Below are 13,400 nucleotides of genomic sequence, written 5' to 3' on the forward strand. Positions count from 1 at the left end.
CCCTACTGTAACTTTTCCTTTGAATTTAGCCAACATCAAATGGTCATGCATCAGTAGGAATACACTGCTTGCCAATTAAAACACCATAGCCATTCACAGCTGTAACCCCAGAGACTGGGCCTGTGCTACATTTCATCTCACCTGCATCCAGAATTCCCCGGGGCCCGTGACCGCAGAGCGACCAACCTCCACAAAGAAGAAGTTTTCAGAGTGACCGCAGCGGCGCACATTCATCAACTGCAGGACCACGGCGGCCGCGTCCGAGTTGAGCTTGACAAAGTTGACCGTCTTGTCGGTCAGGCACAGCCGGTAGACACCCACCAGGTTCTTGGCCTGACCCAGCCCTTTAGGCCACACCTTGACCTGCCACACCTCCTTGAAGGCAGGGCCTGGGGTGGGCACGCCGTAGTCCCCTCCAGCACCTGTGTCAGTAGTAGGCGTCTTACCTGGAAAGGAGGAGAGTGGGGACGAGATGTATAAAGACCGAGAGAAGAGAGAGTTAAGGAAAAGTGTTTGAGAGGGAGAGAGAGAAATGGAACCAGAAAGTTAAAGGATGAGGGACAGGTGGGTGGATAGAGGGATGGAATACAGGGGTAGAAGCAGGTGGGTGGATAGAGGGATGGAATACAGGGGTAGAAACAGGTGGGTGGATAGAGGGATGGAATACAGGGGTAGAAGCAGGTGGGTGGATAGAGGGATGGAATACAGGGGTAGAAACAGGTGGGTGGATAGAGGGATGGAATACAGGGGTAGAAACAGGTGGGTGGATAGAGGGATGGAATACAGGGGTAGAAGCAGGTGGGTGGATAGAGGGATGGAATACAGGGGTAGAAACAGGTGGGTGGATAGAGGGATGGAATACAGGGGTAGAAACAGGTGGGTGGATAGAGGGATGGAATACAGGGGTAGAAACAGGTGGGTGGATAGAGGGATGGAAAGAGAGAGAGAGAGAGAGCGAGCGAGAGAGAGAGAGATCAGTTATTAATGTGGGTTGTGAGGAGGTACACAAAGGAACAAAGTGGTAAATCACCAACGTTGTAAAGGGCAAACATGACCGTCGTGCATCAGTTGCCAGAGGGAATGTGAGGTGAAAGCACTATTTACGTAGCCCGCGAGAACAAGGCTCCGCCATTATGCAAGCTCTGCTGATATCGAGCTTTTTAGCAAATTCTGAACAATCCGCTTTTCAGGCGAGCATGCAGTGGCTTGCGAGTCCCGCTCTCCCTGCACCTGCATGTTCCAACTCGGTGGCCACACACACACACACACACGGAAAATTCAAACTGTTGAGGATTCAAACACTTCAAAAGGACAATGACTATGAAAAAAAACTGTTGTGAAAATAATTTTACTGACACTGCAACAGATACCATCTATCCCACATATCTGGGGCCCTTATGCGGAGTTCTTTCCATACACTTGGTTGATGTTTGCAGGTTTGAGACGTTCTACATTAGAACCCTATAGAATAGCTAATTTAATGTATAGAGTTGAGTTGCAGTATGAAGACACTCATTTACAGGTCATTCACCGTATAGAGAGAAGACCACACCTTTCTTGAGACTGAGCACGCCTGGTCTGATGGGGAACAATGACGTCCTCTGTCAATATCAATGGTAGGCACCTGTTTAATAACTGCTTTCATAGATAAGAATGGGGTCAATGATTCCTTGACTGACCCACACACTCTGAAACTATACGATTAGACTACTAGCTCACACAGGCACCTCTGACAACTTCACCTTAACAGAAGAGAACCTCCCCTCCTCCATAACCTCCGACATTATTATCAGACTTGAGCGTGTGCATATGTGTGTGTTCACGTACTTCCATGAAGTGGCATTGCCTTGTCTTCTGGATAGTAGAGACTCAATTAGGTGTAGGGAAACTTGGCCCTCTGTGTGTGTGTTTGTTCCACTGCCTCTACCGTGCCTTCTCTTCAACCCAACAATCACAACCATATATATACAAAAACCTTCGGCACGAACACACAACGACAGACTCAACCTCCGTTATGACTAACTTTTCCACAACCGTTTCCAAAACATTTAGTTGCGGTCGCAGTATGGGGAACCTGCATGTCTGTTCTTCTGGCTCTCTTACAACTAAATGAATGATGAACCAGAATAGCTGTTGTGTTCTGTTATAGTCTATGCCAGTGGCTTAGACAGTAGACCAGTGGCTGTGTATGAGGCACGTCCCCCCTACATTAGATGAGTCACTCTTGGGCCACACGACTATTTAATGGGCCGCTGTGTGTGTGTGTGTGTGTGTGTGTGTGTGTGTGTGTGTGTGTAGTCCTGTCTTGCCAGCTGCATTTGGATTTACTAAAAGGAAAGAGATGCTTTTGAGATATTGCGGCAAAGGGACCGAGAAAGATGAGGGAACACAGACGGGAAACAAAACATCCTTGAGAAAAAAATGAAGGGAGAAGAGAAAAAATGTAAAGAAAGAATGAATGAAATCAGAGGAATGAAAAGAGGTAGACTTTCTGGATGGTACTGACTGGCATTGAACAAGACGCAATAATAATGGAATAAAAAATATATCCCCTTCCTTCCCTTACACTTCTCTGCTTTTCTTTCAGTATCAAGGCTACCTTACCATTTCCCTCCCGGTCACCGTCTTACCATCCCACACAAGGCCTCAGATCCCTATGCCAAATACTGCTCAACTAAGTATTTATTTTCTCCTATAAAACTCCTCAGCTATTTGGGAAGCAGGTCTGTGTTTGTTATGAAGACATTGTTAGAAATCAGCTGTGCGTCCTGAATCCCACTTCAACACCCCTACAAACGCCTTCTTTGATCTTGGGTCTCGCAAGGCCACCGTTTCCCCTCCTACACCTGCTAATGAGACGCACGCACGGATCCATGCGCAACGTCTGCAGCAATCAGAGCAGCCGAAAACCTCAGTAGCACTGGTACCCTTTCTGTTGAAATTCTCATAGCCTTAAAGTGACCAAATAGGCTATATCCATCTAACGTTACATAAGAGGGAGGTGGATTTGATATTACACAGAAGTGTGTGAATTATAGATGTGACTGGTGCTTCCTCCAAGGGACCTTTCCCTGGCAGAGTAGTGCTAACAGAGCCAGCGGTGGAGAAGGAGCAGGGTTTTAGCTCACGCAATGCAACGCCAGTGAGGTAACCGTACAGTCAAGTACAGCACACGGACCAGGGATGGACCACCAGCATGAAGTCACCTGGATATTAAGGATGTGACAAATGGAAAATGTTTAAAAAACGGTTTTCCATCAAGTTCTACCTTCCTCAGTCATAGGCTGAATCTCAAACTGAACACTTGGCCCCTAAGCCCTTTATCAAGTGCCACTTGCTGTTGTGTTCTATAGTGATCACTTGAGTCTTCGAGTGTTTTGGCCAAAATGAGCAATGAGACGATGCGTACTTGACGTCATTGCCACTTATCAACTGCCACTTATCAATATTCCAAAACGCACATGCCATTGTCTACCGCTGCCTGTCTTGTGCATGACTCGCTCGCTATGAAACATGGGCACTGGGGCAGACACAGACTCATACTCTGATACAGTAAGAAAGTTGACAAAAAGGCATCTCTACTCCTACACAAAATATGTGCAAGTATATCGGTCGCCAGTGATTTCATCAGCTGATTTAGCTTGTTGTAGCTTGCCTGCTGCTGGCCAGCTTCACGGAGGATACATATCTCCTTACAGCATTGATGCGTTTGTTAATTGTTTCATTTAAAATGTTCCCTTTATGATGATGATTGGGACCTGTTAGTGGTAGTTTTGTGATAAATGCACTGTGATTTTAATTTTGTGGAAGAAAAAAAAACAAAAAAACATTGCTTTTGGTTAGGGAAATCTTTGCGTTAACGTCCCAATGTTGTCTTAACGTTTAAACTTTCACACCCATCCTGGATAGATAACACTGCAAACGAGCTCAGCCCTCACACACAGGGATCCTTTATTAAGCCCTCAGCAGCAGTCTTGAAGATTCATAAGAAAACATTATGGCAATAATAGTCAAAGTGACATTGTGCACCTGAACTACATGGAGCACCTCTCTGGGTGAACAGTAAGACGGTTCATGTTAGCATGACAACCATAAGGCAACTTTATTGCGACATTCAGCTTCACATGGCTTTTCCACGTTGTTAGTCAGTGGCTACAGCCAACCTCAGTATGAATAGAACGCTTTCTACTCTACTCATGTAGCCTATCATTACTGTATTTCAACCTTACTGCAACATTCCAATCCAGAACATGTTATTAATGGCTGTAAATGTCTGCAGTTAACACACACACACACACACACACACACACTTCTATTCATACAAGATAAGTAATTTATTACAACCTAACTACAACCTTTACCACAACATTCTGCTTCGCGTGTGGCTAGTCTACAACCAAATGCAGTGTGAGGTCCAGCACACACACTACACACGTCTCTATTCATACATCCTTTATTTACTGTACCTTTTGTCCCCTCCCCTTGAGATAAATATTACCATATAGACTAATATCTCTTGCTGGGCCTCTCTCCACAGGCCATTAGATATGACTTAGGGCATTGGCGCCAAAGCACCACGGTATTTCCCCAGCCTCCTTATCCAGGTCAGCTTTTATAGGGGGCCATAACAGCTGCTTGTCCTTTGCCCATGAACCTGCGGGGCTGCTAGCTGTGTGTGCTAGCTGGCTAATGGGATATTGACGAGCCCTTTCCATTAGCGATGACCGGAGTGTGACCTAGTGATAACTGTTATCACACACTGGCTAGGCTACCCGGTTTAATGAAGGTCAACAGTATGGACAAGATACCGTGGAGTAGTCCTCTGTTGTGAAGTAGAGCATATGTGTTGGTAGGGTAGGTGTTAACACATCATGAAGAGCAGTAGTGAAGTTAAGGATAACGTTTTATTTGACCAGAAACGAGCTTTAGGTTAAATTTAAAACCTCTTATTTTTTTTGTGAGACCGAAGTACTGTAAGTATGATATATTTATGAAGTAGGGAACAGTTAGTTATGAGATGGGATACATTTGTAAGGTAGGACATATTTGTGATGTAGTGTGTGGTTGGCTATAGGGTTTAATGTGTATTATGTGGGCTTAGTTTACACAGTAGACAGAGCACACAGTATACTGTCTGTGGGGGAGATGGTTGAAGATGATCCGAGATGAATCTACTGTTGATAGAGCGGTGAAATCAAACACTTCTCAGGCTAGCGGGTTACCGTCTTTTGCCTTTCATGGATTCACTTTATGTGGAGTTTACATTCCAATCTCATCAAATTCATGGCGGGGCACGACCTCTGTGAGTGCTAGGCAAAACGTTGCCAATACATTTCTGGGTCTTAAACAAAACAGAGTAAATCAGAGAGTCACATAATTGAAGTTTATGGCAAATTTGATAAAACTTTGCCTCTCTCTTAGTTTAAGCACTCAGTAAATCACTGAAAGCTAAAGCTGGCATGGAAATAATCTTTTCCCACTAGGTCTTGTTTCATGCTGTTGACCACAGTGCCCTAGCACAAGGTGTCCAAAACTCGGTCCTGGGGACCCCCCTGGGTGCATGTTTTGGTTTTGGCCAAATAACCAACTCATCATCAAGCCGGGATTATTTGAATCAGCTGTGTAATGCTACGGCAAACGCCAAAATGTGCACCATGGGGGGGGACTACAACAAGCTGGACGTCTGAGGCCTAAAGACCCATTATTTATCTTGCCTGCTTTGCTATACCCCCTTGACTCCAGCTTGAGTTACCAGTGGGGAGAGACACAGGACAGCTGTGTGCAGTGTGTGTGTGTGTGTGTAAGCCACCCAGAGGCAATAAAACCTTGGGTCCCCCAAAAAAGCATACTAAGATGGCGCCGAAGAACATTGACATCTTACAACCAATTATGCTATTTTGTACGTTTTTTGCATAACTTATTTTCTATCTTATTGTGTACATAATGTTGCTGCTACCGTCTCTTATGACCAAAAATAACTTCTGGACATCAGAACAGTGATTATTCACCGCGGACTGGAAGAAACTGTTTCCTTTAACGAGTAGGACGAGAAGGATATCCTGCTTTCACTGGAACAGGCTCAGATCCACGCCTTTTGCGTTACGAAAAGATGCAGGAAAATTGGCCAAAGATCGGCCAGCCTTCTGAAAATCCGTAGGCGAGCGAGTAAACTCCCACTGCCATCCGTTCTTCTTGCTAACGTGCAATCATTGGAAAATAAAATTGATGACCTACGATTAAGATTATCCTACCAACGGGAAATCAAAAACTAACATCTTATGTTTCACCAAGACGTGACTGAACGACGATACGGACAATATAGAGCTAGCAGGATTTTCCATGCACCGGCAGAACAGAGACGCTACCTCTGGTAAGACGAGGGGTCGGGGTGTGTGTCTATTTGTCAATAACAGCTGGTGCGCGATGTCTAATATTAAAGAAGTCTCAAGGTATTGCTCACCTGAGGTAGAGTACCTTATGATAAGCTGTAGACCACACTGTTTACCAAGAGAGTTCTCATCTATATTATTCGTAGTCATTTATTTACCACCACAGAACGAAGCTGGCACTAAGACCACTCTCAACCAACTCTATAAGGCCATAAGCAAAGAAGAAAATGTTCACCCAGAAGCGGCGCTCCTAGTGGCCGGGGACTTTAATGCATGCAAACTTAAATCAGTTTTACCAAATTTCTACCAGCATGTCACATGTGCAACCAGAGAAAAAAAATCCTAGACGACATTTACTCCAGAAAGGGATGCATACAAAGCTCTCCCCCGCACTCCATTTGGCAAATCTGACCATAATTATATCCTTCTGATTCTTGCTTACAAACAAAAACTAAAGCAGGAACTACCAGTGACTCACTCAATACGGAAGTAGTCAGATGACGCGGATGCTACACTACAGAACTGTCTTGCTAGCACAGACTGGAATATGTTCTGGGATTCATCCAATGGCATTAAGGAGCACACCACCTCAGTCATTGGCCACATCAATAAGTGCATCGACGACATCGTCCCCACAGTGACTGTACGTACAAATCCCAACCAGAAGCCATCGATTACAGGCAACATCCGCATCGAGCTAAAGGCTAGAGCTGCCGCTTTCAAGGAGCGGGAGACTAATCCGGACACTTATAAGAAATCCCGCTATGCCCTCAGACGAACCATCAAACAAGCAAAGCTTCAATACAGGATTAAGATTGAATCCTACTACACCGGCTCTGACGCTCGTCGGCTGTGGCAGGGCTTGAAAACTATTAGACTACAAAGGGAAACCTAGACGCGAGCTGACCAGAAACGCGAGCCTACCAGACGAGCTAAATGCCTTTCATGCTCGCTTCGAGGCAAGCAACACTGAAGCATGCCGGAGAGCACCAGCTGTTCTGGATGACTGTAAAAACGCTTTCGGTAGCCAATGTGAACAAAACCTTTAAACAGGTCAACATTCACAAAGCCAATGGGCCAGACAGATTACCAGGACTTGTACTCAAAGCATGCACGGACCAACTGTCAAGTGTCTTCACTGACATTTTAAACCTCTCACTGACCGAGTTTGTAATACCTACATGTTTCAAGCAGACCACCATAGTCCCTGTGCCCAAGGAAGCAAAGGTAACCTGCTTAAATGATTACCGCCCCGTGGCACTCGGTAGCCATGAAGTGCTTTGAAAGGCTGGTCATGGCTCACATCAACAGCATCCTCCGGACACCCTAGACCCACTCCAGCTTGCATACTGCCCCAACAGATCCACAGATGACGCAATCTCAAATAGCACTCCAGACTGCCCTTTCTCACCTGGACAAAAAGAACACCTATGTGAGAAAGCTGTTCATTGACTACAGATCAGCGTTCAACACCATAGAGCACACAAAGCTCATCACTAAGCTAAGGACCCTGGGACTAAACACCTCCCTCTGCAACTGGATCATATACATTCTGATGGGCCACCCCCATGTGGTAAGAGTAGGCAACAACACGTCTGCCACGCTGATCCTTAACACTGGGGCCCCTCAGGGGTGTGTACTTAGTCCCCTCCTGTATTCCCTGTTCACCCACGACTGCGTGGCCAAACACGACTCCAACACCATCAGTAAATTTGCTGATGACAACAGTGGTGGGCCTGATCACCGACAACGATGAGACAGTCTATAGGGAGGAGGTCAGAAACCTTGTAGTGTGGTGCCGGGACAACAACCTCTCCCTCAATGTGAGCAAGACAAAGGAGCTGATCGTGGACTACAGGAAAAGGCAGGCCGAACAGGCCCCCATTTAACATTGACGGGGCTGTAGTTGAGCAGGTTGAGAGTTTCAAGTTCCTTGGTGTCTACATCACCAACAAACTATTATGGTCCAAACATAACAAGACAGTTGTGAAGAGGGCCAGACAAAACCTTTTCCCCCTCAGGAGACTGAAACAATTTGGCATGGGTCCCCAGATCCTCAAAACGTTCTACAGCTACACCATCGAGAGCATCCTGACCGGTTGCATCATCGCCTGGTATGGCATGTGCTCGGCATCTGACCCTAAGACGCTACAGAAGGTAGTGCGAACAGCCAAGTACAAAGGCCAACCGAGTACAGGGACCTATATAATAGGCAGTGTCAGAGGAAAGCCCATAAAATTGTCAGAGACTCCAGCCACACAAGTTAGACTTTTCTCTGCTAACGGTAAGCGGTACCGGAGCGCCAAGTCTACGACCAAAAGCCTCCTCAACAGTTTCTACCCCCAAGCCATAAGACTGCTGAACAATTAATAAAATCGCCACTGGACAATTTACAGTGACCCCCCCTCCCCCCTTTGTACACCACTGCTACTCGCTGTTTATTAACTATGCATAGTCACTTCACCCCCACCTCCATGTACAAATTACCTCACCTAATCTGTACCTCTGCACACTGACTCAGTACCGGTGCCCCGTGTATATAGCCTCGTTATTATTATTAGTGTTACTTTTAAATATTACTTTTTATTTTAGTCTACTTGGTAAATATTTTCAACTTTTCTTAAACTGCACTGTTGATCAAGGGCTCGTAAGTAAGCATTTCACGGTAAAGTAAAGTATTCACTTTACAAATAAAGTTTGATTTGATAAGATCTCCCTTGCTGCCAAGTGTCCCAGTCTGTCTCTACTCCCCATCTCTCCTTCCCTCGTGCTCTCTCATTGCCTACCCCCCCGCCTCTCTAGGCCCCCCCGAGGAGAGAAACACACCACCACCTCCCCAAGGTTCATTTCACAAACTTATCAGTGAGGCATCCAGCTTTGTCATCAACCGTAGCGCCTCATGAAAGTGAGCGTGAAGGTTAGCTAGTGTGCTAGTCGGTCTTCCCCAGATTGTCTTCACAACAACCTCACCAACCTGGCAGCCATCTTGAAAACCTTGACAGTTGGCCAAGTCCGGAGTTAAACACCGCCACGTCAAGGCCTTTGAGGTCACAGAACCACTGACGAGTGAAGACTGCACTGGAGGAGGACATACCAGGTGCATCTCAATAGTCTTAATTGCTTCCTCTCCTTCATCACTTATCCAAAAATACAAGGTAAGCCAAAGTATCATGGCGGAGGAGGACCACCAGGAGAATTTAACCTCTTTATGGCAGTGCAGCTGGAGATGAGGAAGTGGCTTCAGTTTTACCAGAGTTCCCCCAACTATATATATATAACTATATAACTATAACTATAACTAATATATATATATATATATATATATATATATATATATATATATATATATATATATATATACACACACTGCTCAAAAAAATAAAGGGAACACTTAAACAACACAATGTAACTCCAAGTCAATCACACTTCTGTGAAATCAAACTGTCCACTTAGGAAGCAACACTGATTGACAATAAATTTCACATGCTGTTGTGCAAATGGAATAGACAAAAGGTGGAAATTATAGGCAATTAGCAAGACACCCCCAAAACAGGAGTGATTCTGCAGGTGGTGACCACAGACCACTTCTCAGTTCCTATGCTTCCTGGCTGATGTTTTGGTCACTTTTGAATGCTGGTGGTGCTCTCACTCTAGTGGTAGCATGAGACGGAGTCTACAACCCACACAAGTGGCTCTGGTAGTGCAGTTCATCCAGGATGGCACATCAATGCGAACTGTGGCAAAAAGGTTTGCTGTGTCTGTCAGCGTAGTGTCCAGAGCATGCAGGCGCTACCAAGAGACAGGCCAGTACATCAGGAGACGTGGAGGAGGCCGTAGGAGGGCAACAACCCAGCAGCAGGACCGCTACCTCCGCCTTTGTGCAAGGAGGTGCACTGCCAGCGCCCTGCAAAATGACCTGTGTAATCAAGTGTAATCAAGGTTTCTTTTTGTCAAATACTATATCTGTTTTTGCAGTGTACCAAATTATCTACAACTATATTCCGGACCCGACCATCCGCTCAAGAAAAAAAAACATTCAGCGACTGAGAGTAATTGGGGACCCTGGTTTTAACCAGTATGACGAACCCATTGACCTGGTCCTTCAACATAGAGGGGTGAGCTGGTGGTTATATAATGTACTATCAGCTAGCAAATCAATATCACCAAAAAAAGGTTTCTATTCGCATAAACCTCAGCTCCCAGCTCAGTGTGGCATATGGACACTCATCGACTAGCTCAATTGCGTTTCTCTCTGCCTTTCCTTCATGTAAATCAAATTATGGGTCCACTTATTGACTATCCTTAGGATAAATTATGCTTGTTGCAAATATAACATGCATATGACGCAGGCTTTAAATTGATCTCTCTTAAGTCTACAAGACTTAAGGTTGATATTTTACAGTAGTTGACTGTTGATAGTGAACATGGGGCTATTGCGCAACAGGGGATCTATCCACCCAGCAAAAGACTGTCTAGCCCCATGTTAAACGAAATTACAGGGTGTTAATGGTGTAAACTATTTTCTGCATAGGAAACGACCTTGCTGAGGCCCTGTGGCTGTGGTTGAAGGGAAAAGAAGGAGGAGGGAGGGAGGATCCAGCACCCGGCTGGATGGGGCTGGCTGGCTTCTGATCCAACTCACACCGCTCACTTGGTCTGCGTCCCAAATGGTGCTCCATTCCTTATATAGTGCACTACCTTTGGCAAGGTTCCATAGGGCTCTTGTCAAAAGTAGTGCACTGAATAGGGTTCCATTTGGGACACAGCCCCTGGGTCTTAGCGGCTAAAATAGCGCTAGGCTAGCTCAAGTGGCTGTTCACACCCACACCATCCGGTTGTCCCGTCAGGCTACGCCGCGTCGGGCTGACTCAGAGACAACAATTACTGTCTAATTAGGGAGATGAGCAGCGGTTTAATGTTTAATCGCCTCTCCGGCCCAGGTGGCCACAGGTGAGATCCAGATCCCACCGCCCGGCCTGGAGGACTGGGAGACTGACTGACAGGGGCTGGGTACAAATACTACACTACAACCATGAGACAAGTGTATCCTCATGGGTGAAGTGGCCTCTTGACTTGCACTGATATGGAGTCAGTATGAGACAACAGTCATATCCGTTATATGGATTGAAAAGGGAAAACTGACTGTAGATCAGAGCTGACTTGAGGAGGTTAGTGTATCAAACATCAGCTAATATGACTGTGTTTTACGTGAGGCGTAAAGGGGAAACTCACTGTAGACCAGAGCTTAGTAACGGACTTGGATGGGCCTTTGTTCTGGATTGTGGCTTGCTGGTCAAGTTTGACACTATAGTTTAATGAGCGGTTTGCCTCCTAGTGTGTGTGTGTGTGTGTGCACCTGCCGCCTGGGTAATCACTGTAATCTATTTTCATGCCAGTTTCATTTTTCCCCATTTTATTCCACTTTTGAGTTATTGGCCTGTTTTTTGTTGTTGTTGCTTTTGACCACAGCTATCTAGGCTATAATGACCACAGAGTAAATGTACCTCCAAACTCAGACCTTTCGGTTTAACTTCTCTAGGGTAGGGGGCAGCATTCGGAATTTTGGATGAAATGCATGCCCAAATTAAACTGCCTGCTTCTCGGGCCCAGAAGATATGATATGCATATAACTGGTAGATTTGGATAGAGTACACTCTAAATTTTCCAAAACTGTTAAAATAGTGTCTGTGAGTATAACAGAACTGATTTGTCAGGCGAAAACCTGAGACAAATCCATTCGGGAAGTTTTTTTTTTTTTTTTTTTTTAGTTTTCTATTCAATGCCATTACAGTATCCATTGACTTATGACTCAAATTGTAGTTCCTATGCCTTCCACTAGATGTCAACAGTCTTTAGAAATTGTTTCAGGCTTGTGTTCTGAAAAATGAAGAAGTAAGAGCAGTCTGAATGAGTGGACCGTAAAGTGTCACAGAGCTTTTTCATGCGCGAGACCGAGAGAGTGCGTTTCTTGTTAACGTTTTAAATTGACGATGTTATTGTCCGGTTGAAATATTATCGATTATTTAGGCTAAAAACAACCTGAGGATTGAATATAAACATCGTTTGACATGTTTCTATGAACTTTACGGATACAATTTGGATTTTTTTGTCTTCCTGTTTTGACTGCGTTTGAGCCTGTGGATTACTGAAGAAAAGGCACAAACAAAACTGATGTTTTTGGATATAAAGAGACTTTATCGAACAAAAGGAACATTTATTGAGTAAATGAATGTGTGCTGAGTGCAACCATATGAAGATCATCAAAGGTAAGGGATTAATTTTATCTCTATTTCTGACTTGTGTAACTGTTCTACTTGGCTGGTTACTGTTTGTAATGATTTGTCTAGTGGGCTACGTTCTCAAATAATCTTAAGGTATGCTTTCGCCGTAAAGCATTTTTAAAATCTGACACCGTGGTTGGATTCACAAGAAGCTAATTTTTAAAGCTATGTAAAATATGTTTTGTTTTCTGAATTTTTATAATGGGGAGGGACAGTTATATACATTGTAATTCTCATGTACAGCTGTGTCTAGCAGCTTGATCATCATGGTACTTTTACAGGCATGATTTATGGTAAGTATACTTTAAACTTATATCTCATTATGGTAAATTGTGAAATAAGTAAAGCTAGTTATAATCGTAAGGGCTTAGCATATAATAAGATGATCAGGCTTTACCGGGCGAAAACAGAATGAATATTTACTCTACAAAAATATAACATACAACACTTTTTTTTTTACTGAATTACAGTTTATACAAGGAAAATAGCCATGGGTGAGTTTTTCCCCACAAAAGGGCTTTATTATAGACAGAAATACAGAGGTGGCTTATGGTAGAGAAATTAACATTAAATTCTCTGGCAACAGCTCTGATGGACATTCCTGCAGTCAGTATGCCAATTGCACGCTACCTCAAAACTTGAGACATCTGTGGCATTGTGTTGTGTGACAAAACCCCTCTGCAGCATTTGACACTGTCGGTTATAAGATTTTAACTGACCTTATTGAGAG

At 44.5% G+C, this 13,400-nt stretch overlaps 1 protein-coding gene across 1 annotated transcript in view; it reads right to left on the reverse strand.

The window, feature by feature from the left end:
- si:ch73-335l21.1 (insulin receptor substrate 1-B) overlaps window positions 1-13,400 on the reverse strand; it is a 91,821-nt gene that overhangs the window by 52,662 nt on the left and 25,759 nt on the right. Inside the window, exon 2 of the mRNA XM_055938681.1 lies at window positions 142-446. Coding sequence (XP_055794656.1) covers window positions 142-446 — 305 coding nt within the window. The remainder of the gene's footprint in view (window positions 1-141; window positions 447-13,400) is intronic.

The sequence above is a fragment of the Salvelinus fontinalis genome, chromosome 11 (assembly GCF_029448725.1).
Source record: "Salvelinus fontinalis isolate EN_2023a chromosome 11, ASM2944872v1, whole genome shotgun sequence".
Lineage (NCBI taxonomy): Eukaryota > Metazoa > Chordata > Actinopteri > Salmoniformes > Salmonidae > Salvelinus > Salvelinus fontinalis.